General features: G+C 48.0%; 1 protein-coding gene across 5 annotated transcripts in view; it reads left to right on the plus strand.

Moving 5' to 3' along the window:
• RTEL1 (regulator of telomere elongation helicase 1) overlaps nucleotides 1-25,342 on the plus strand; it is a 435,638-nt gene that overhangs the window by 102,193 nt on the left and 308,103 nt on the right. For all 5 annotated transcript variants that reach the window (XM_063959152.1, XM_063959153.1, XM_063959154.1 and 2 more), the window contains exons 19-23: nucleotides 4,297-4,382; nucleotides 10,064-10,141; nucleotides 10,336-10,413; nucleotides 10,492-10,638; nucleotides 10,739-10,854. In XM_063959152.1, the coding sequence (XP_063815222.1) occupies nucleotides 4,297-4,382; nucleotides 10,064-10,141; nucleotides 10,336-10,413; nucleotides 10,492-10,638; nucleotides 10,739-10,854 (505 nt within the window). The remainder of the gene's footprint in view (nucleotides 1-4,296; nucleotides 4,383-10,063; nucleotides 10,142-10,335; nucleotides 10,414-10,491; nucleotides 10,639-10,738; nucleotides 10,855-25,342) is intronic.

A 25,342-nucleotide genomic window follows, 5' to 3' on the forward strand; every position in this document is an offset into this window, starting at 1 on the left:
AGGAGGTTGTCCTTTCTGGGAATGATCCTCGACACGGAAGTGCAGAGGGTGTTTCTTCCAGAGGAAAAAGCGTTTGTGATACAAACAATGGTCCGGGATGTTCTGAAGCCAGCCCGGGTGTCTGTTCTTCAGTGCATTCGCCTTCTGGGGAAGATGGTGGCCTCTTACGAGGCTCTGCAGTATGGAAGGTTTCATGCTCGGCCCTTCCAACTGGATCTCCTGGACAAGTGGTCGGGATCCTATCTACACATGCACCAGAGAATACGTCTGTCGCCAAAGGCCAGGATTTCACTCCTCTGGTGGCTGCAATTACCTCACCTTCTGGAGGGCCGCAGGTTCGGGATTCAGGACTGGATCCTTCTAACCACGGATGCAAGTCTCCGGGGCTGGGGCGCAGTCACTCAAGGGGAAACCTTCCAAGGAAGGTGGTCAAGTCTGGAAGGCGGCCTACCGATAAACATTCTGGAACTAAGAGCCGTCTACAACGGTCTTCTCCAAGCGGCCCATCTTCTGAGAAATCGGGCCATTCAAGTGCAGTCGGACATTGTAACGATAGTGGCTTACATAAACCGACAGGGCGGAACGAAGAGCAGAGCTGCAATGTCAGATGTAACAAGAATCATCCTCTGGGCAGGAAAACACTCGTTGGCGCTGTCGTCAATCTTCATTCCGGGAGTAGACAACTGGGAAGCGGACTTCCTCAGTAGACACGATCTCCATTCAGGGTGTGGGGTCTCCATCCGCAGGTGTTCAAGGAGGTAACAGATCTTTGGAGCGTACCCCAAATTGACATGGTGGCCTCTTATCTCTACAAGATCTAAAAAGCAACAGAATTGCAGCGCACAGAAAAAGCCTCAACCAATGAATAAAAAGGTTTTTTATTTAATTAAAACAATTTATTATAACCTTAGGACAAGTGTATAAACTTTAAAACACATCACCATCTAATAAAATTGTCTGCATTAAATAATCCAGCAATTTTAACCTATAGTTTAAAGCCAAACATATATGCAGGAAAAGCTCTGTTTACATATCCAGCGCTACCTTGTAGCTAATCTTCAACAATGTATCAGCAGTATTACTTTTATGGAGCTGCTGCCAGTGTATCACCCAAGTCAATTAAACTACATTCAGATGGACATTAATTAGTTAATGGACTCCCCTGATGTAATTCTTGACAACCAGAGAGTTACGGACATTCGATTCCTATATTCGTAAGTCCAGTGTCCACTGGACTCGTAAGGTGGGTTCTTCCTGGGCGGCTGTCCGGGGTGTCTCGGCTTTACAACTCTGCCGAGTGGCTACTTGGTCGGGGTCGAACACGTTTGCAAAGTTCTACAATTTCGATACTTTGGCCTCTGAGGACTTTAAGTTTGGTCAATCAGTTCTGCAGGAGCCTCTGCGCTCTCCCTCCCATTCTGGGAGCTTTGGTACATCCCCATGGTACTAATGTGGACCCCAGCATCCTCTAGGATGTAAGAGAAAATAGGATTTTAATTACCTACCGGTAAATCCTTTTCTCGTAGTCCGTAGAGGATGCTGGGCGCCCGCCCAACGCTTCGTTTTCCTGCAGTGCTTATCTAGTTCAGTACAACTTTGTTTTTAGTTACGTACTGCATTGTTACTTTGTAAGTAATGTTTCAGCAGTTGCTGAGTTTCAAGCTAGTTAGCTTGTTTTGCCTTGTGTGTGAGCTGGTATGAATCTCCGTCTCCTCGGGCACAGTTTCTAGACCGAGTCTGGTAGGAGGGGCATAGAGGGAGGAGCCAGCCCACACTCTCAAACTCTTAAAGTGCCAATGGCTCCTAGTGGACCCGTCTATACCCCATGGTACTAATGTGGACCCCAGCATCCTCTACGTAATACGAGAATAGGATTTACTGGTAGGTAATTAAAATACTGTTTTTTTTATATATCGCTCTTTCTCCAGCAGGACTTAAGGCTCTTTACAGACCTAAAAAAACAATGCACATAGTATAGAAGGCTTAATTAATACAGCAACAGACAAGCCGCACAGACATAAAAAATTAAATGTAGAGCACACAGTAAGTATAATGCATAATTGGTGTAGGCATTTTGCTTAATAACTTCCAAGGGTTGTGTATTCCACTCTCTCATAAGTTACCAGGTGAGGCAGCCATCTTGGGCGCACTGCGTAAGGATTACACTGGGTGGAATAGACTACCCCTAGAAGAGAGGACACAAAATGTGGTAGTTTTAGCATCCTAATGCTCAGAGTAGGATCCCAACAAAACTGTCAGGTCCATGTATTTTTCATCTCATCTACAAGCGTGCCAGATGCGGCAGCCATGTTAGGTGCTCTACAAAGGTTACACTGTGGGAGGTGAGCCATATAAGGGTCCAGTGCATATATTGGAAGACTGACACTTGTGAAGTAGTATGATATACCTTTTACGGAAAGATCCATGTGAAGTACATCCTGCTCTTAGAGGAACCAACCGAGGCAACCATCTGGGGTGCACTGCGTAGGTTTAAAAAGAATATATGGGGATGCAGTCAAAGTACCAGCTGTCAGGATCCCGGCGTTCAGGAGTCCGACGCCGGAATCCCAAAAGCCGGTGAAATACGGACAGCCGGAATCCCAACTACTGCCGGGTATTCCCACTATGTTGGTGGGTCCACGCCACCAACCGAGGGGGAATATAACCTGTAGCGAGCTACTGAAGCGTGGCAAGCGCAGCAAGCCTGCAAGGGGACTAGCTGCCGGGATGCAGCCGTCGGTTATACTGACAGCCGGCATCCCATCTGCCGGTAATACATATATATTCCAAAGTATTAAGAAAAGCCTTGTCAAGTGCAATGCCAAAGAGGCAAACCATGAATTGTAGAGGGGGAAGAATAGGAGCAGTATCAGTAAAGGATGAGATTTATTTAAAAAAAACTCCTTGCAAAGTAGTCTTAAGCAGGGAATCGCATAACTGTGGCTGGTTCCCCCTGAACTGGGCAGATGGAGCATGACGAAGTCGAAGAAATTGTTGAAGAAAATTCTTGGAACAACTTGACAATATCCATCATGGTAAAGCTGTCCAATGGTAACACCATATCTTAACCAAATGTTATCAGTACCCATCTTGCCTAGCTCAGAGAAGATCCCATTGAACCACAACGGAGTATCAGGGTCAACTCAAACACCACCAAGGACGGTATGTGCGAAACACCATAAGAGCAATGCTTGTTGGATTAGTAGAGCAACACTAGACTATCTAGACATTGTTTACAAAAATAATTAACTGCCATTTTAAAGGCTTTGTTCATCTCTCTCCACTTTATCCCACTTCAAAGTCTGATATATCTTGCAAACAACTATGCATCTCACAAGCTGTCTTTTTTTTTTTTTAACCTCTTTCTTTCATGCACTTTGAGTGAGTCGCCAGGTCCCGTGCAAGAATAAAGCTGCGGCTGCTACATTGTAGCACTTCGTATACAGGGGGGTAATTCAGACTGCATAGTTGCAGCGATCGCAGTCTTAATTACTTTGTGGAGTGCGCACGTGCAGCTGCCGCACTGTGTGTGCGCACCCTGGGAGCCCAGTGAGATGCTAAAAGCATCTCTGGGCTGCGATCGCCTCTGCCTAATTTACAGGCAGAGGCGGTCAGTGGGCGGGAGGGGGCGTGCAAATGAACGCCGTTGGCAGGTCCCAGTCTGGACTACGGAAGCGTGTCAGGACCGCGGGGGGGGGGGGGGGGGGGAAGGGGCGGGCTGTGGCGAATGCGTGACGTCACACGCAGCCCGGGAAGCTGCGGGTAGCTCCCTGCCAGAGCGCAGGAGCTGCGCTGGCAGGGAGCTTCTCGCCAGGTACAAAAACATTCGCTTGAAGGTAGGGCCAGACATGCGGGGCGGACTAGCCCTGTGCTGGGCACCCCCCCGCATGTCTGAGTAACTGAACGTAGATGTACTAATTTTAGCACATCTACGATCAGATCTCAATTAGGCCCACAGATTCAGAGACTCAGTGGCATACAGATATACAAGTGTTGCGTATCAAATTAATCAGCACAGTCTCCTTGTGCATATTTCGGCAAAGACACCAGCACTAGAAGATTCTTGCGCAACTTGTCGTGCCAAGAGGGACTGTTTGGTGTGACTGCAGCAAAGCTTTATGAGAACACATCTGTATATCTCGCTGCCTGTCCTGTTTTTTTTTTTTTTTTCTCCGTGCCACTCAAACTGTAAATCTCGCAGTGCAAATGCCTGTTGTGTGATAGTTAAGACAATGTATGACTGTCTGTCCTATGATGTTGCTTTCTGTTCATCAAGTGTTCTGTTCTAACCCCCAGGCAACATAGCTCGTGTGGTTCCTCATGGTCTACTGGTTTTTTTCCCCTCCTATCCAGTTATGGATAAAAGTATAGAATTTTGGAAGGTGAGTAGATAAAAACTGTTTCTCAGTCTAGTACTCTGTTGCGCATTGATAGTCATGAGGTCCTATGCATGTTTCTCTGACGTCCTAAGTGGATGCTGGGACTCCGTAAGGACCATGGGGGGGGATAGCAGCTCCGCAGGAGACTGGGCACAACTAAGAAAGCTTTAGGACTACCTGGTGTGCACTGGCTCCTCCCACTATGACCCTCCTCCAGACCTCAGTTAGAATCTTGTGCCCGGCAAAGCTGGATGCACACTAGGGGCTCTCCTGAGCTCCTAGAGAGAAAGTATAGTTTAGGTTTTTTATTGTACAGTGAGATCTGCTGGCAACAGACTCACTACAGCGAGGGACTAAGGGGAGAAGAAGCGAACCTACCTAACTGGTGGTAGCTTGGGCTTCTTAGGCTACTGGACACCATTAGCTCCAGAGGGATCGACCACATGGAACCGGCCATTGATGTTCGGTTTCGGAGCCGCGCCGCCGGCCCCCTTACAGAGCCAGAAGCAAGAAGTGATCCGGAAAATCGGCGGCAGAAGACTCCTGTCTTCAACAAGGTAGCGCACAGCACTGCAGCTGTGCGCCATTGCTCCTCATGCACACCTCACACTCCGGTCACTGATGGGTGCTGGGGGGGGGGGGGGGGCGCGCCCTGAGCAGCAATATAAACACCTTGCCTGGCAAAATAATCACAATATATAGTCCTAGAGGCTGTATATGTGATAAATACCCCTGCCAGAATCCATAAAAAAGCGGGAGAAAAGTCAGCCGAAAAATGGGCGGGGCTATATTTCTCAGCACACTGGCGCCATTTTCTCTTCACAGTGCAGCTGGAAGACAGCTCCCCAGGCTCTCCCCTGTAGTTTTCAGGCTCAAAGGGTTAAAAAGAGAGGGGGGGGCACTAAATTTAGGCGCAATATTGTGTATACAAGCAGCTATTGGGGGAAATTCCCTCAGTTATAGTGTTAATCCCTACATTATATAGCACTCTGGTGTGTGCTGGCATACTCTCTCTCTGTCTCCCCAAAGGGCTTTGTGGGGTCCTGTCCTCAGTCAGAGCATTCCCTGTGTGTGTGCGGTGTGTCGGTACGGCTGTGTCGACATGTTTGATGAGGAGGCTTATGTGGAAGCGGAGCAGATGCCGATAAATGTGATGTCGCCCCCTGGGGGCCGACACCAGAGTGGATGGATAGGTGGAAGGTATTAACCGACAGTGTCAACTCCTTACATAAAAGGCTGGATGACGTAACAGCTGTGGGACATCCGGCTTCTCAGCCCGCGCCTGCCCAGGAGTCTCAAAGGCCATCAGGGGCTCAAAAACGCCCGCTCCCTCAGATGGCAGACACAGATGTCGACACGGAGTCTGACTCCAGTGTCGACGAGGTTGAGACATATACACAATCCACTAGGAACATCCGTTGCATGATCCCGGCAATAAAAAATGTGTTACACATTTCTGACATTAACCCAAGTACGACTAAAAAAGGGTTTTATGTTTGGGGAGAAAAAGCAGGCAGTGTTTTGTTCCCCCATCAGATGAGTGAATGAAGTGTGTGAAAAAGCGTGGGTTCCCCCGATAAGAAACTGGTAATTTCAAAAAAGTTACTGATGGCGTACCCTTTCCCGCCAGAGGATAGGTTACGCTGGGAGATATCCCCTAGGGTGGATAAGGCGCTCACACGTTTGTCAAAAAAGGTGGCACTGCCGTCTTAGGATACGGCCACTTTGAAGGTACCTGTTGATAAAAAGCAGGAGGCTATCCTGAAGTCTGTATTTACACACTCCGGTACTAGACTGAGACCTGCAATTGCCTCAGCATGGATAGTGCTGCTGCAGCGTGGTCTGTGACCCTGTCAGACAGGGATACTATTTTGCTAACATAAGAGCATATTAAAGACGTCGTCTTATATATGAGGGATGCACAGAGGGATATTTTGCCGGCTGGCATCCAGAATTAATGCAATGTCCATTCTGCCAGGAGGGTATTAGAGACCCGGCACTGGACAGGTAATGCTGACTTTAAAAGGCACATAGAGATTCTGCCTTATAAGGGTGAGGAATTGTTTGGGGATGGTCTCTGGGACCTCGTATCCACAGCAACAGCTGTGAAGAAAAATTTTTACCTCAGGTTTCCTCACAGCCTAAGAAAGCACTGTATTATCAGGTACAGTCCTTTCGGCTTCAGAAAAGCAAGCGGGTCAAAGGCGCTTCCTTTCTGCACAGAGACAAGGGAAGAGGGAAAAAGCTGCACCAGTCAGCCAGTTCCCAGGATCAAAATTCTTCCCCCGCTTCCTCTGAGTCCACCGCATGACGCGGGGGCTCCACAGGTGTAGCCAGGTGCGGTGGGGGCGCGTCTCGAGAACTTCAGCGTCCAGTGGGCTCGCTCACAGGTGGATCCCTGGGTTCTGCATGTAGTATCACAGGGATACAAGCTGGAGTTCGAGGCGACTCCCTCTCGCCGTTACCTCAAATCAGCAAACTGTACTTCCAGCAGGTGAAAATCAAGGTACCCCTCCTTCAACAAGGCCGGGGTTACTATTCCACAATGTTGTGGTACCGAAACCAGACGGTTCGGTGAAACCCATTCTAAAATTTAAATCCTTGAACACTTATATACGAAGGTTCAAGTTAAAAATGAAATCGCTCAGGGCGGTTATTGCGAGCCTGGACGAGGGAGATTTCATGGTATTTCTGGACATCAAGGATGCTTACCTGCATGTCCCCATTTACCATCCTCACCAGGAGTACCTCAGTTTTGTGGTACAGGTTTGTCATTACCAATTCCAGACGTTGCCGTTCGGTCTGTCCACGGCACCGAGAGTATTTACCAAGGTAATGGCCGAAATGATGATACTCCTTCGAAAAAAGGGAGTTTTTCATTATCCCGTACTTGGACGATCTCCTGATTAAAGGCGAGGTCCAAGGAGCAGTTATTGGTCGGGGTAGCACTATCTCGGGAAGTGCTACAACAGCACAGCTGGTTCCTACGACACGTCTACTGTTCCTGGGGATGGTTCTGGACACAGACCAGAAAAAAGTGTTTCTCCCGGAGGAGAAAGCCGAGGAGCTGTCATCTCTAGTCAGAGGCCTCCTGAAACCAAAACAGGTGTCGGTGCATCACTGCACGCGAGTCCTGGGAAAAATGGTAGCTTCCTACGAAGTAATGCCATTCGGCAGGTTTCATGCAAGAGCTTTTCAGTGGGACCTGTTGGACAAGTGGTCCGGATCGCATCTTCAGATGCATCGGCTGATAACCCTGTCTCCAAGGACCAGGGTATCTCTGCCGTGGTGACTGCAGGGTGCTCATCTTCGAGAGGGCCGCAGATTCGGCATACAGGACTGGGTTCTGGTGACCACAGATGCCAGCCTTCGAGGCTGGGGGGCAGTCACACAGGGAAAAAACTTCCAGGGACTATGGTCAAATCAGGAGATTTCCCTACACATAAACTTTCTGGAACTGAGGGCCATTTACAATGCCCTAAGTCAAGCAAGACCCCTGCTTCATAACCAGCCGGTACTGATTCAGTCAGACAACATCACGGCGGTCGCCCATGTAAACCAACAGGGCGGCACAAGAAGCAGGATGGCGATGGCAGAAGCCACAAGGATTCTCCGATGGGCGGAAAATCACGTGCTAGCACTGTCAGCAGTGTTCATTCCGGGAGTGGACAACTGGGAAGCCGACTTCCTCAGCAGGCACGACCTCCACCCGGGAGAGTGGGGACTTCATCCAGAAGTCTTCACACTGATTGTAAATCGTTGGGAACGGCCACAGGTGGACATGATGGCGTCCCGCCTAAACAAAAAACTGGAGAGGTATTGCGCCAGGTCAAGGGACCCTCAGGCGATAGCGGTGGACGCTCTAGTGACACCGTGGGTGTACCAGTCAGTTTATGTGTTCCCTTCTCTGCCTCTCATACCAAAGGTACTGAGAATAATAAGAAAACGAGGAGTAAGGACAATACTCGTGGTTCCGGATTGGCCAAGAAGAGCTTGGTACCCGGAACTTCAAGAGATGATCTCAGAGGACCCATGGCCTCTGCCGCTCAGACAGGACCTGCTGCAGCAGGGGCCCTGTCTGTTCTAAGACTTACCGCGGCTGCGTTTGACGGCATGGCGGTTGAACGCCGGATCCTGAAGGAAAAGGGCATTCCGGAGGATGTCATTCCTACGCTGATTAAAGCCAGGAAAGATGTAACGGTAAAACATTATCACCGCATATGGCGGAAATATGTTGCTTGGTGTGAGGCCAATAAGGCCCCAACAGAGGAATTTCAGCTGGGTCGATTTCTGCACTTCCTACAGGCAGGAGTGACTATGGGCCTAAAATTAGGCTCCATTAAGGTACAGATATCGGCTCTGTCGATTTTTTTTCCAAAAAGAACTAGCTTCACTACCTGAAGTTCAGACATTTGTAAAAGGAGTGCTGCATATTCAGCCCCCCTTTGTGCCTCCAGTGGCACCCCGGGATCTCAACGTGGTGTTGAATTTCCTAAAATCACATTGGTTTGAGCCACTAAAGACCGTGGATCTAAAATATCTCACGTGGAAAGTGGTCATGTTATTGGCCTTGGCTTCGGCCAGGTGTGTATCAGAATTGGCGGCTTTGTCATTTAAAAGTCCTTATCTGATTTTCCATATGGATAGGGCAGAATTGAGGACTCGTCCCCAGTTTCTCCCTAAGGTGGTATCTGCTTTTCACTTGAACCAACCTATTGTAGTGCCTGCGGCTACTAGCGACTTGGAGGATTCCAAGTTACTGGACGTAGTCAGGGCCTTGAAAATTTATGTTTCCAGGACGGCTGGAGTCAGGAAAACTGACTCTCTATTTATCCTGTATGTACCCAACAAACTGGGTGCTCCTGCTTCTAAGCAGACTATTGCTCGCTGGATTTGTAGCACAATTCAGCTGGCGCATTCTGCAGCTGGACTGCCGTATCCTAAATCAGTAAAAGCCCATTCTACAAGGAAGGTGGGCTCATCTTGGGCGGCTACCCGAGGGGTCTCGGCTTTACAACTTTGCCGAGCTGCTACTTGGTCAGGGGCAAACACGTTTGCAAAATTCTACAAATTTGATACCCTGGCTGAGGAGGACCTTGAGTTCTCTCATTCGGTGCTGCAGAGTCATCCGCGCACTCCCGCCCGTTTGGGAGCTTTGGTATAATCCCCATGGTCCTTACGGAGTTCCCAGCATCCACTAGGACGTCAGAGAAAATAAGAATTTACTCACCGGTAATTCTATTTCTCGTAGTCCGTAGTGGATGCTGGGCGCCCGTCCCAAGTGCGGATTGTCTGCAATACTTGTACATAGTTGTTGTTCACAAAAGGGTTATTGTTATGAGCCATCTGTTGAGAGGCTCAGTTAAATTTCATACTGTTAACTGGTTATGGTATCACGAGTTATACGGTGTGATTGGTGTGGCTGGTATGAGTCTTACCTGGGACTCAAAATCCTTCCTTATTGTGTCAGCTCTTCTGGGCACAGTATCCTAACTGAGGCTTGGAGGAGGGTCATAGTGGGAGGAGCCAGTTCACACCAGGTAGTCTAAAAGCTTTCTTTTAGTTGTGCCCAGACTCCTGCGGAGCCGCTATTCCCCATGGTCCTTACGGAGTTCCCAGCATCCACTACGGACTACGAGAAATAGAATTACCGGTGAGTAAATTCTTATTATTTTATCCTGCAGGAAAATGGCTTCTCCTCACGCATAGAGGATGTAAAGCCAATGTTTGTGGAGCCCAGAGGTAAAGGATCATTTAATGAGGTGAGCGAGGCGAGGTTTTACTGCTACGGCCCTGCATGTTTTACTAGACCCAATGGATAGCTACTACACCTTAATGTTCAAATGAGTTTGAGTGATTACTGTATTCTGAGTCTATGTTGATAAGTGTTTTCTGTATTTCTTTTGCATTGATAGTAAAGGATTTCCTATACTACATATTCTATGTTCTGCTGCAGGTGATGGATGCTTATTATGAGAAAATACAGGACCCTAAAGGCAGCGGTGCCAGTTTCCTGGCAGTGTGTAGGGGGAAGGTGCGTGTTTACCCACTATTGTTTCCCTGTCTGTAAATATAGAGTTCTTTTGTTTAGTGACAATTTGTTCTTATCCAGGCTAGTGAGGGGTTGGATTTTGCAGATTGCAATGGCCGTGGTGTTATAATCACTGGCCTCCCATTCCCCCCACGAATGGACCCTCGGATAGTACTTAAGATGCAATTCCTGGATGAGATGAGAAAAACACAGGGATCCACTGGAATGGTACAGTGTTTTTTTTATTTGATTGTTGGGTGCTTTGTAGTGATGTAGTCTTTTACTGATTTTACATTTATGATAAGAACCCTGTATTTTGTCTCCTCAGTACTTGTCTGGACAGGAGTGGTATCGCCAACAAGCATCCCGTGCAGTGAATCAGGCAATTGGTAGAGTCATCCGGCATCGGCACGACTATGGAGCGATATTTTTGTGTGACCACAGGTAACAAAAAAGGAAGGTTTGTGTTTGACTGTATTTTTAACTTGGTTTTATGATTTTGTTTTCATTGATGTGGTTTAGGTTCCATTAGCATGTAGTCTACAGGGGTGTGGTTCATCAAATCGACAGTGTCTAGGTCGACAATGTTTAGGTCGACCACTATAGGTCGACATGGATGGAAGGTCTAAAGGTCGACATGAGGATTTTTTTTTTATTATTTTTTTGTCGTTTTCTTCGTAGAGTGACCGGGATCCCAAATTAGTGCACCGCGTCCCCTCGCATGGCTCGCCATGCTTCGGGCATGGTGCCTTCGCTCCGCTACCGCTTCGCTCGGCACACTTTACCGTTCCAATCGTAGTCCACGTGGATCGTTAAGTATGAAAAAATGCAAAAAAAGAATTTTTTTTTGAAAAACTCATGTCGACCTTTAGACCTGTCGACCTAGCACATGTCGACCTAGAAACCCTGTCGACCTTCCATCCATGTCGACCTAGTGACTGTCGACCTATAGTGGTCGACCTAAACATTGTCGACCTAGACACTGTTGATCTTCAGACCGGATCCCGTCTACAGTTGCAGTATGAAATCCCGACTGTCGGGATCCAGGCAGTCGAAATACAGACGCCGGAATCCGACAGTCGGAAAATTAACTGCATCCCTAGACTACTACTGACGAGTTATGTACCATTGGTGGTGTATTTGTGAAGTGTTTTAAATCAGGGACATAATAGGCAACTGTCTTTTGAACCCTGTGTATTTTACAGAATAAAAACTCGAATTTTCTTCAAATTTACTTTAAAAACCCCAAATTAAACCCAAGTAGATTATGGAGTTTTGTTTTGGTTTTTTAAATAGCAAGGTTTTGTCTGACTCTTTACATGTTACAGACAGAAAAGAGTACTTGCGATTTTCTTTCCTTTTTATAAAAGTCAATAGACAGGACTTTATTACACAAATACAGTTCCCGCGTACGAAAGGTTTAAAAAAGCAAATAGTTCATAGATTAAGCATAATAAATGACTATCATGAGATACAGATGTAGTCATTGCCAAAGTGTCTCTTCATGTTATGTGATTTTGTTTATCTTGTTTTATTGCTTCGTAATATTTCTTTTAAACCACTTGACTGACATGGTTGCATCAGATGCGACCATGCCTACAAGTGCTTTATCTGACCTGGTCGCACAGGATGCGACCAGTCAGATAGACAGTGTTTGCAGCGGCAGGGAAGGGAAACTTCCTCCACTGCTGCTGTCAGTGGGACCCGGAGGTCCCTCTGCCTCCTTGCACTCTCCCCTACTGATTGCCGTGCTGCCGATCACTGCTGATCAGTCAGCAAGGCAGGACCCCCCTCTCCGGCGGCTTCAGGCAATAGCAGCCCCTGGGCAGTGTAAATAAACTCTCCCAAGCCCCCCCTCTGTACCTGAAGGCTGTCCCGGCTTTCAAAATGAAAGCTGCGATGGTTGTGATGTTTTTGATGTTCCAATGGTCGTGATGTTCCCGATCAATGATTCGATGTTTAAAATGTTTTTAAAAAATTATTATTTTTAAAAATATTTTTAACTAAAATCATTTTGGATAGGGTTAATTTCATGTTCTTCACCTGATTCACTCCTAAAAAAAAAAACCTGTCCATTTCGGATCGATTTTTCTCTATCGTCCTAGTGGATGCTGGGGTTCCTGAAAGGACCATGGGGAATAGCGGCTCCGCAGGAGACAGGGCACAAAAAGTAAAGCTTTAGGATCAGGTGGTGTGCACTGGCTCCTCCCCCTATGACCCTCCTCCAAGCCAGTTAGATTTTTGTGCCCGGCCGAGAAGGGTGCAATCTAGGTGGCTCTCCTAAAGAGCTGCTTAGGAAAGTTTAGCTTAGGTTTTTTATTTTACAGTGAGTCCTGCTGGCAACAGGATCACTGCAACGAGGGACTTAGGGGAGAAGAAGTGAACTCACCTGCGTGCAGGATGGATTGGCTTCTTGGCTACTGGACACCAGCTCCAGAGGGACGATCACAGGTACAGCCTGGATGGTCACCGGAGCCTTGCCGCCGGCCCCCTTGCAGATGCTGAAGTAAGAAGAGGTCCAGAATCGGCGGCAGAAGACTCCTCAGTCTTCTAAAGGTAGCGCACAGCACTGCAGCTGTGCGCCATTTTCCTCTCAGCACACTTCACACGGCAGTCACTGAGGGTGCAGGGCGCTGGGAGGGGGGCGCCCTGGGAGGCAAATGAATACCTATTTTGGCTAAAAATACCTCACATATAGCCTCCGGAGGCTATATGGAGATATTTAACCCCTGCCAGAATCCGTTAAGAGCGGGAGACGAGGCCGCCGAAAAAGGGGCGGGGCCTATCTCCTCAGCACACAGCGCCATTTTCCCTCACAGAAAGGCTGGAGGGAAGGCTCCCAGGCTCTCCCCTGCACTGCACTACAGAAACAGGGTTAAAACAGAGAGGGGGGGCACTAATTTGGCGATATGCTTATATATATATTAAGATGCTATAAGGGAAAACACTTATATAAGGTTGTCCCTATATAATTATAGCGTTTTTGGTGTGTGCTGGCAAACTCTCCCTCTGTCTCTCCAAAGGGCTAGTGGGTCCTGTCCTCTATCAGAGCATTCCCTGTGTGTGTGCTGTGTGTCGGTACGTGTGTGTCGACAGGTAGGAGGACGATGTTGGTGAGGAGGCGGAGCAATTGCCTGTAATGGTGATGTCACTCTCTAGGGAGTCGACACCGGAATGGATGGCTTATTTAGGAAATTACGTGATAATGTCAACACGCTGCAAGGTCGGTTGACGACATGAGACGGCCGACAAACAATTAGTACGGTCCAGACGTCTCAAAAACACCGTCAAGGGTTTTAAAACGCCCGTTTACTTTAGTCGGTCGACACAGACACAGACAGGGACACTGAATCCAGTGTCGACGGTGAATAAACAAACGTATTCCTTATTAGGGCCACACGTTAAAGGCAATGAAGGAGGTGTTACATATTTCTGATACTACAAGTACCACAAAAGAGGGTATTATGTGGGATGTGAAAAAACTACCATAGTTTTTCCTGAATCAGATAAATTAAATAAAGTGTGTGATGATGCGTGGGTTCCCCCCGATAGAAAATTATGGGCGGTATACCCTTTCCCGCCAGAAGTTAGGGCGCGTTGGGAAACACCCCTTAAGGTGGATAAGGCGCTCACACGCTTATCAAAACAAGTGGCGGTACCGTCTATAGATAGGGCCGTCCTCAAGGACCAGCTGACAAGGCTGGAAAATATAATAAAAAGTATATACACACATACTGGTGTTATACTGCGGCCAGCGATCGCCTCAGCCTGGATGTGCAGAGCTAGGGTGGCTTGGTCGGATTCCCTGACTAAAAATATTGATACCCTTGACAGGGACAGTATTTTATTGACTATAGAGCATTTCTATATATGCGAGATGCACAGAGGGATATTTGCACTCTGGCATCATGAATAAACGCGATGTCCATAACTGCCAGAAGATGTTATGGACACGACAGTGGTCAGGTGATGCAGATTCCAAACGGCACAGTATGGCCGTATAAAGGAAGAGGACTTGTTTGGGGTCGGTCCATCGGACCTGGTGGTCACGGCAACTGCTGGAAAATCCACCGTTTTTTACCCTAAGTCACATCTCTGCAGAAAAAGACACCGTCTTTTCAGCCTCAGTCCTCTCGTCCCTATAAGATCATATCTGCCCAGGGATAGAGGAAAGGGAAGAAGACTGCAGCAGGCAGCCCATTCCCAGGAACAGAAGCGTTCCACCGCGTCTGACAAGTTCTCAGCATGGCGCTGAGACCGTACAGGACCCCTGGATCCTACAAGTAGTATCCCGGGGGTACAGATGGGAATGTCGAGACGTTTCCCCTTCGCAGGCTCCTGAAGTCTGCTTTACCAAGTCTCCCTCCGACAAGGAGGTAGTATGGGAAAAAAATTCACAAGCTGTATTCCCAGCAGGTGATAATTAAATTACCCCTCCTACTACAGAAAAGGGGTATTATTCCACACTATATTGTGGTACTGAAGCCAGAAGGCTAGGTGAGACTTATTCTAAAAAATTTTTTTTGAACACTTACAAAGGTTCAAATTAAGATGAAGTCACTCAGAGCAGTGATAACGAACCAGGAAGAAGGGGACTATATAGTGTCCCGGGACATCAGGGATGCTTACCTCTATGTCCCAAATTTGCCCTTCTCACTAAGGGTACCTCAGGTTCGTGGTGCAGAACTGTCACTATCAGTTTTCAGACGTTGCCGTTTGGATTGTCCACGGCACCCCGGGGTCTTTACCAAGGTAATGGCCGAATTGATGATTCTTCTTCGAAGAAAAGGCGTCTTAATTATCCCTTACTTGGACGATCTCCTGATAGGGGCATAGTCCAGGGAACAGTTGTAGGTCGGAGTAGCACTATCTCGGATACTGCTACAATCAGCACGGGTGGATTCTAAATATTCCAAAATCGCAGCTGATCCCGACGACACGTCTGCTGTGCCTAGGGATGATTCTGGACACAGTCCAGAAAAAGGTGTTTCTCCCGGAAGAGAAAGCCAGGGAGTTATCCGAGCAAGTCAGGAACCTCCTAAAAACAGTGCATCATTGCACAAGGGTCCTGGTAAAAATGGTGGCTTCCTACGAAGCAATTCCATTCGGCAGATTTCACGTAAGAACTTTTCAGTGGGATCTGCTGGACAAATGGTCCGGATCGCATCTTCAGATGCATCAGAGGATAACCCAATATCCAAGGACAAGGGTGTCTCTCCTGTGGTGGTTATAGAGTGCTCATCTTCTAGAGGGCCGCAGATTCGGCATTCAGGATTGGATGCTGGTAACCACGGAGCCCAGTCTGAGAGGCTGGGGAGCAGTCACACAAGGGAAAAATTTCCAGGGAGTGTGATCAAGTATGGAGACTTTTCTCCACATAAATATACTGGAGCTAAGGGTAAATTTATAATGCTCTAAGCTTAGCAAGACCTCTGCTTCAAGGTCAGCCGGTATTGATCCAGTGGGAAAAACATCACGGCAGTCGCCCACGTAAACAGACAGGGCGACACAAGAAGCAGGAGGGCAATGGCAGAAACTGCAAGGACTTTTCGCTGGGCGGAAAATCATGTGATAACACTGTCAGCAGTTTTTCATCCCGGGAATGGAAACTGGGAAGCAGACTTCCTCAGCACGACCTCCACCCGGGAGAGTGGAAACTTCATTGAGAAGTTTTTTCCACATGATTGTAAACCGTTGGGAAATACCAAAGGTGGACATGATGGCGTCCCGTCTGAACAAAAAACGGGACAGGTATTGCGCCAGGTCAAGAGACCCTCAGGCAATAGATGTGGACGTTCTGGTAACACCGTGGGTGTACCAGTCGGTGTATGTGTTCCCTCCTCTGCTTCTCATACCTAAGGTGCTGAGAATTATAAGACGTAGAGGAGTAAGAACTATACTCATGGCTCCGGATTGGCCAAGAAGGACTTGGTACCCGGAACTTCAAGAGATGCTTACAGAGGTCTTATGGCCTCTGCCGCTAAGAAGGGACTTGCTTCAGCAAGTACCATGTCTGTTCCAAGACTTACCGCAGCTGCGTTGTCGGCATGGCGATGGAAAGCCGGATCCTAAGGAAAAAAAAGGCATTCCGGAAGAGGTCATTCCTACCCTGGTCAAAGCCAGAAAGGAGGTGACCGCACAACATTATCACCACGTGTGGCGAAAATATGTTGCGTGGTGTGAGGCCAGGAAGGCCCCACAAAGAAATTTCAACTCGGTCGTTTCCTGCATTTCCTGCAAACAGGAGTGTCTATGGGCCTCAAATTGGGGTCCATTAAGGTTCAAATTCGGCCCTGTAAATTTTCTTCCAGAAAGAATTGGCTTCAGTTCCTGAAGTCCAGAAGTTTGTCAAGGGAGTATTGCATATACAAACCCCTTTTTTGTGCCTCCAGTGGCACTGTGGGATCTCAACGTAGTTCTGGGATTCCTCAAATCACATTGGTTTAAAACCAGTCAAATATGTGGATTTGAAGCATCTCACATAAAAAGTGACCATGCTCTTGGCCCTGGCCTGGACCAGGCGAGTGTCAAATTGGTGGTTTTTTTCTCAAAAAAGCCCATATCTGTTTGTCCATTCGGACAGGGCAGAGCTGCGGACTCGTCCCCAGTTCTCTCCCTAAGGTGGTGTCAGTGTTTCACCTGAACCAGCTTATTGTGGTGCCTTGCACCTACTAGGGACTTGGAGGACTCCAAGTTGCTAGAAGTAGTCAGGGCCCTGAAAATATGTTCCAGGACAGCTGGAGTCAGAAAATCTGACTCGCTGTTTATACTGTATGCACCCAACAAGTTGGGTGCGCCTGCTTCTAAGCAGTCGATTGCTCGTTGGATTTGTAACACAATTCAACTTGCACATTCTGAGGCAGGCCTGCCACAGTCTAAATCGGTTAAGGCCCATTCCACAAGGAAGGTGGGCTCATCTTGGGCGGCTGCCCGAGAGGTCTCGGCATTACAACTCTGCCGAGCAGCTACGTGGTCAGGGGAGAACACGTTTGTAAAATTCTACAAATTTGATATCCTGGCAAAAAGAGGACCTGGAGTTCTCTCATTCGGTGCTGCAGAGTCATCCGCACTCTCCCGCCCGTTTGGGAGCTTTGGTATAATCCCCATGGTCCTTTCAGGAACCCCAGCATCCACTAGGACGATAGAGAAAATAAGAATTTACTTACCGATAATTCTATTTCTCGGAGTCCGTAGTGGATGCTGGGCGCCCATCCCAAGTGCGGATTATCTGCAATACTTGTACATAGTTACAAAAATCGGGTTATTATTGTTGTGAGCCATCTTTTCAGAGGCTCCGCTGTTATCATACTGTTAACTGGGTTTAGATCACAAGTTGTACGGTGTGATTGGTGTGGCTGGTATGAGTCTTACCCGGGATTCAAAATTCCTCCCTTATTGTGTACGCTCGTCCGGGCACAGTACCTAACTGGCTTGGAGGAGGGTCATAGGGGGAGGAGCCAGTGCACACCACCTGATCCTAAAGCTTTACTTTTTGTGCCCTGTCTCCTGCGGAGCCGCTATTCCCCATGGTCCTTTCAGGAACCCCAGCATCCACTACGGACTCCGAGAAACAGAATTATTGGTAAGTAAATTCTTATTTTTTTTTGGGGGGGGGGGGGGGGGGAATTGTCCGTTAAGTGGTTAAGGAACATGTAATGTTGAAATTTCCTGTAATACCTTTTTCAGATGACACACACAAATGGCTGATAAATAAAAAATATAGCATGTGAATATTGGACTTGGTGAATAAAAGCACTGTGTTCATATCCTGACGCAAGTTAATGAGTCGGCAGCAGAGAACTGCAAGTAATAATTAAAAAGATTAAAGAAAACAGGCAGTATGACCTTTCATCCAGTTATACGCCAGGCCCTATGCTGAAAGGCCTCAGCTGATGTCCTTTATTGCAGGGAACTTGCCCCTGCTGTAATGAAAACAGCCTTGGTTGGTCGGTGCAGGGTTGGCAACTGTATGGGGAATGGACAGTGTTCCTCCAAAAGCCTCCCACCTCCATGCTGAGAAGCAGTGACACTCTTCCTGTTCCCCTGGACTGTTGGGACATTTTATTTTTAATGGTGGAGGTCAAGTATTTTAGATTTATTGTTTTCTCTGACGTCCTAGTGGATGCTGGGAACTCCGTAAGGACCATGGGGAATAGCGGCTCCGCAGGAGACTGGGCACAAAAAGAAAGCTTTAGGACTACCTGGTGTGCACTGGCTCCTCCCCCTATGACCCTCCTCCAAGCCTTAGTTAGATTTTTGTGCCCGACCGAGCAGGGTGCAATCTAGGGGGCTCTCCTGAGCTTCTTAGATAAAAGTTAGTTTTAGGTTTTTTATTTTCAGTGAGACCTGCTGGCAACAGGCTCACTGCATCGAGGGACTAAGGGGAGAAGAAGCGAACCTGCCTGCTTGCAGCCAGCTTGGGCTTCTTAGGCTACTGGACACCATTAGCTCCAGAGGGATCGAACACAGGCCCAGCCTCGGAGTCCGGTCCCAGAGCCGCGCCGCCGGCCCCCTTACAGAGCCAGAAGCAAGAAGAGGTCCGGAAAATCGGCGGCAGAAGACATCAGTCTTCATCAAGGTAGCGCACAGCACTGCAGCTGTGCGCCATTGCTCCTCATGCACACCTCACACTGCGGTCACTGATGGGTGCAGGGCGCTGGGGGGGGGCGCCCTGAGCAGCAATATTAACACCTTGGCTGGCAAAAATACATCACATATAACCCCCAGGGCTATATGGATGTACATTAACCCCTGCCAGAATCCATAAAAATGCGGGAGAAAAGTCCGCGAAAAAGGGGCGGAGCTATCTCCTTCAGCACACTGGCGCCATTTTTCCCTCACAGCTCCGTTGGAGGGAAGCTCCCTGGCTCTCCCCTGCAGTTAATACACTACAGAAAGGGTTAAAAAGAGAGGGGGGGCACAATTTAAGCGCAGTATACATATATATATGCAGCTATAAGGGAAAACACTTTTTATAGGTGCTATCCCTGTGATATATAGCGCCCTGGTGTGTGCTGGCATACTCTCCCTCTGTCTCCCCAAAGGGCTTTGTGGGGTCCTGTCCTCTATCAGAGCATTCCCTGTGTGTGTGCTGTGTGTCGGTACGGCTGTGTCGACAGGTATGTGGAGGATAATGAGGTGGAGGCGGAGCGAATGCCTGTAAATATGTTGTCACCCCCTGCGGGGTCGACACCGGTGTGGTTGAACTTATGGAAGGATTACGTGAAAGTGTCAACTCCTTACATAAAAGGTCGACGACACAGAACAGCCGGCTACTCAGCTTGTGCCTGTTCCAGCGTCTCAAATGTCATGGGGGGCTCTAAAATCGCCCGCTACCTCAGATAACAGACACAGATGTCGACACGGATACTGACTCCAGTGTCGACGTCGATGAGACTGGTGTACCCTCCAAATAGGTCCACCCGTTACAGGATTGAGGCAATGAAAAATGTATTACACATTTATGATTATACCCCAGGTACCACATAAAAGGGTATTGTGTTTGGTGAGAGAAAACTATTAGTAGTTTTTCCTGCATCTGAGAAATTAAATGAGGTGTGTGAGGAAGAGTGGTCTTCCCCCGGTAAGAAATTGATAATTTCTAAAACGGTTATTGGCAGCGTACCCTTTCCCGCCAGAGGATAGGTCACGCGGGGAAACACCCCATAGGGTAGATACAGCGCTTACACGCTTATCAGAAAAGGTGGCACTACCGTCTCCGGATACGGCCGCCCTGAAGGGACCTGCTGATAGAAAGCAGGAGGTTACCCTATAAGATATAGTCACACACTAGGGCATTATATTGCGACCAGCCGTTGCTTCGGCATGGATGTGCAGTGCTCCCGCTGCGTGGTCAGATTTCCTGTCGGAAAATAACTATGGATAGGGACAATATTTTGCTGAAAATAGAGCATATAAAAGACGTGGTCTTATACATGCGTGATGCACAGAGGGATATTTGCCGGCTGGCATCAAAAATAAGCGCTAGGTCCATTGCCGCCAGACGGGGGTTATGGACTTGGCAATGGTCAGGCGATGCCGACTCGAATCGGCACATGGAAGTTGCCCTATAAGGGGGTAAAACTGTTTGGGGATGGTTTTTCAGACCTCGTTTCCACAGCTACTGTTGGGAAATCGATTTTTTTTGCCACAGGCTACCCCACAACAAAAGAAAGCACCGTATCATCAAGTACAGTCCTTTCGGCCCCAGAAAAGCAAGAGGGCTAGAGGCTCATCCTTTCTGCCGAGAGGCAAAGGTAGAGGAAAAAGCTGCAACACACAGCTAGTTCCCAAGAGCAGAAGTCCTCCCTGCGTCCGGTAGGTCCACAGCATGGTGCGGGGGCTGCTCAGGCGGACCCGGGTACGGTGGGGGCCCGTCTCAGAAATTTCAGCGGACAGTGGGCTCTCTCACATGGATCCCTGGGTCCTTCAAGTAGTATCTCAGGGGTACAGGCTGGAGTTCGAGACGTTCTTCCCCCCGCCGTTTCCTAAAATCTGCCTTACCGGCACCTCCCTCTGCCAGGGAGACGGTGTTGGTGGATATTCAACACTATAATCACAACAAGTGATTGTCAAGGTGCCCCTCCTTCAGCAAGGAAGGGGTTACTATTCCACAGTGGTTGTGGTACCGAAACGTTTCGGTGAGACCCATCTTGAAATTAAAATACTTGAACTTTTATATCAGAAGATTCAAGTTCAAGATGGAATCGCTCAGGGCGGATATTACGAGCCTGGACGAGGGGGATTACAGGGTCTCCCTGGACATCAAGGATGCGTACCTGCATGTCCCCATTAACCCTCCTCACCAGGAGTACCTCAGATATGTGGTACAGGACTGTCACTATCAGTTCCAGACGCGGCCGGTGGAGTTGTCCACGGCACCGAAGGTCTTTACCTAGGTAATGGCAGAAGTGATGATACTCCTTCGCAAGAAGGAAGTTTTTATTATCCCGTACTTGGACGATCTCCTGATAAAGGCGAGGTCCAAAGAACAGTTGGTAGTGGGGGTAGCACTCTCTCGGGAAGTGCTACAACAGCACGACTGGATTCTCAATATTCCAAAGTCACAGCTGGTCCCGACGACACGTCTTCTGTTCCTGGGAATGTTTCTGAACGCAGACCAGAAAAGAGTGTTTCTTCCAGTGGAAAAAGCCGAGGAGTTGTCATCTCTAGTCAGAGACATCCTAAAACCAGGACAGGTGTCGGTACATCAATGCACACGAGTCCTGGGAAAAATGGTAGCTTCGTACGAAGCATAATTCCATTCGGAAGACTCCACGCAAGGACGTTCCAGTGGGACCTGTGGGACTAATGGTCCGGGTCCCATCTACAGATACAACAGCGGATAACCCTGTCAGCAAGAAACAGGGTGTCGCTGCTGTGGTGGCTGCAGAGGGATCATCTACTAGAGGGCCGCAGATTCGGAATACAGGACTGGGTCCTGGTGACCACGGATGCCAGCCTTCGGGGCTGGGGTGCAGCCACACAGGGAAGAAATTTCCAAGGAGATTTCGCTTCACATAAATATTCTGCAGCGAAGGGCCATTTACAATGCCCTAAGCCAAGCAAGGCCCCTGCTTCAGAACCAGCCGGTACTGATCCAATCAGACGACATCACGGCGGTCGCCCATGTAAACAGACAGGGCAGCACAAGAAGTAGGATGGCGATGGCAGAAGCCACAAGGATTCTCCGATGGGCGACCTACACCCAGGAGAATGGGGACTTCATTCAGAAGTTTTCCAAATGCGGGTAAACCGTTGGGAATGACCACGGGTGGACATGATGGCGTCCCGCCTCAACAAGAAGTTGAAAAGATATTGCGCCAGGTCAAGGGACCCTCAGGCGATCGCTGGGGACGCTCTAGTGACACCGTGGGTGTACCAGTCGGTTTATGTGTCTCCTCCTCTACCTCTCATACCCAAGGTACTGAGAATAATAAGAAGGTGAGGAGTGAAAACCATACTCGGGGTTCCGGATTGGCCATGAAGAGCTTGGTACCCGGAACTTCAAGAGATGCTGGCAGAGGACCCTAGGCCTCTGCCGCTTAGACAAGACCTGCTGCAGCAGGGACCCTGTCTGTTCCAAGACTTACCGCGGCTGCGTTTGACGGCATGGCGGTAGAACACCGGATCCTAAAGGAAAAGGGTATTCCGAAGGAAGTCATCCCTACCCTGATCATAGCCAGGAAGGATGTCACCGCAAGACATTATCGCCGCGTTTGGCGAAAATTTATTGCTTGGTGGGAGGCCATGAAGGCCCCGACGGAGGAATTTCAACTATGTCGATTCCTGCACTTCCTGCAAGCAGGGGTGACGTTTGGGCCTCAAATTGGGGTCCATCAAGGTCCAGATTTCGGCTCTGTCGATTTTCTTCCAGAAAGAACTGGCTTCACTGCCTGAAGTTCAGACTTTGGTGAAAGGAGTACTACATATTCAGCCTCCTTTTGTGCCTCCTGTGGCACTTTTTGGGATCTCAACGTGGTGTTGGATTTCCTAAAGTCGCATTGGTTGAGCCACTTAAAACCATGGAGCTAAAGTATCTCGCGTGGAAAGTGGTCATGCTGTTGGCCTTGGCCAGGCGTGTGTCAGAATTGGCGGCTTTGTCATGTAAAAGCCCTTATCTGATTTTCTATATGGATAGGGCAGAGTTGAGGACTCGTCCTCAGTTTCTCCCAAAGGTGGTCTCAGGTTTTCACTTGAACCAACCTATTGTGGTGCCTGCGGCTACTAGGGACTTGGAGGATTCCAAGTTGCTGGACGTAGTCAGGGCCCTGAAAATTTTATTTTTCCAGGACGGCTGGAGTCAGGAAAACTGACTCGCTGTTTATCCTGCTGGCACCCAACAAGCTGGGTGCTCCTGCTTCTAAGCAGTCTATTGCGCGCTGGATTTGTAGCACTATTCAGCTGGCGCATTCTGCGGTAGGATGACCGCAGCCTAAATCAATAAAAGCCCATTCCACAAGGAAGGTGGGCTCATCTTGGGCGGCTGCCCGAGGGGTCTCGGCTTTACATCTTTGCCGAGCAGCTACTTGGTCAGGGGCAAACACGTTTGCAAAATTCTATGAATTTGATACCCTGGCTGAGGAGGACCTCATTCGGTGCTGCAGAGTCATCCGCACTCTCCCGCCCGTTTGGGAGCTTTGGTATAATCCCCATGGTCCTTACGGAGTTCCCAGCATCCACTAGGACGTCAGAGAAAATAAGAATTTACTTACCGATAATTCTATTTCTCGTAGTCCGTAGTGGATGCTGGGCGCCCATCCCAAGTGCGGATTGTCTGCAATACTTGTACATAGTTATTGTTAACTAATCGGGTTCTTGTTGTGAGCCATCTATTCAGAGGCTCCTCTGTTATCATGCTGTTAACTGGGTTTCATATCACAAGTTGTACGGTGTGATTGGTGTGGCTGGTATGAGTCTTACCCGGGATTCAAATTCCTTCCTTATTGTGTACGCTCGTCCGGGCACAGTATCCTAACTGAGGCTTGGAGGAGGGTCATAGGGGGAGGAGCCAGTGCACACCAGGTAGACCTAAAGCTTTCTTTTTGTGCCCAGTCTCCTGCGGAGCCGCTATTCCCCATGGTCCTTACGGAGTTCCCAGCATCCACTACGGACTACGAGAAATAGAATTATCGGTAAGTAAATTCTTATTTTCTGTTAAACATTATATTAACATTGTATGTGTAATAGGCACATCTTAGGCTGTGTGCACACTTGACCGACTCATTAGCCAACTGATGGGTCCAGCAACCATGCAACTTACTTTTGTAAGCATACACAATTGCCAATCTGCCATACATCAGAATTTAGCGGGCATTTATAGATTTAGATTTTTCTTCATCTGTTGTGTTGCAGGGCCAACGTGATATTGTGTGAACGATGCTGTTCAGACATGTCAGCTGTACTCAACGAACCAATGCACTTACCAATATATCAATCTCCAGATGTTTGAACCATCTATTGCAGGCATGTCCAAACTGTGGCCCTCCAGCTGTTGTGAAACTACATATCCCAGCATGCCCCGACACAGGTTTGTTGTCAGAGAATGCTAAAGCTGTGTCAGGGCATGCTGGGATGTGTAGTTTCTCAACAGCTGGAGGGCCGCAGTTTGGACATGCCTGATCTATTGCATAATATGTACCCAGCCTTACGGACCATCTCCTAACTGGAGCCACTGCAGGGGTGGTAAAATAGTAAAGCTACAAATGTATAAATACATGTTTTGTATTATTATTTGGTATGAATAGTATAAAATAGTGTAAAAGACAAGGTTCTGGTCAAGAGTGAGTCTGAATTGGATAATATACTTCTTCCAAGGAACTGAAATATTCTGAATTGACTGTTTTAACAATGTGAAAGTGTATTTTCTGGAGGACCACAAACTGTTCTGTGCTATTTAGGGTAATTTCCTTTCGAGAAAAGCAGATGTACAATTCACTTAGGATGTCTGAGGATTTCTTAGGAAATACACTACCTTGAATATAGACGGGCAGAAACTTGTGGTAAAGGGTTATACATATCTTTGACAATGTTATTCATGTTCTGTAGAAGTCTTCTTGTTTATCTATAATATGTGTTCTTCCTGTTCCTGTGAAATTGGCTACGTGTTGAATTAACTTCCGGAAGCATTGTCCTTTTGGTGTCCGTGGATAAGATTGGCTAAGTTAAATTCCCATGTGGACATCAGGACCTGAAAAGTCAATTATAGTAAAGCCTGACACCTTAGTGCAGTTTTACCCAAAGCCAGCCCTCAATATCCCTAAACAGTACAGGTTTCAAGGATACTTGTTTTTACCTGTACTCAAACACCTATATCCTTAAAACCTGGATTGTTAGTTAGGCTTGAGAATCTGAATTTGGAAACACTGCATTAGTGTCCTGCACATACAGAAAGGAGGACCTAGTTATATCACCCATGGAACTGGGGACTCCA

This window comes from Pseudophryne corroboree, chromosome 3 (genome assembly GCF_028390025.1).
Source record: "Pseudophryne corroboree isolate aPseCor3 chromosome 3, aPseCor3.hap2, whole genome shotgun sequence".
Taxonomy (NCBI): domain Eukaryota; kingdom Metazoa; phylum Chordata; class Amphibia; order Anura; family Myobatrachidae; genus Pseudophryne; species Pseudophryne corroboree.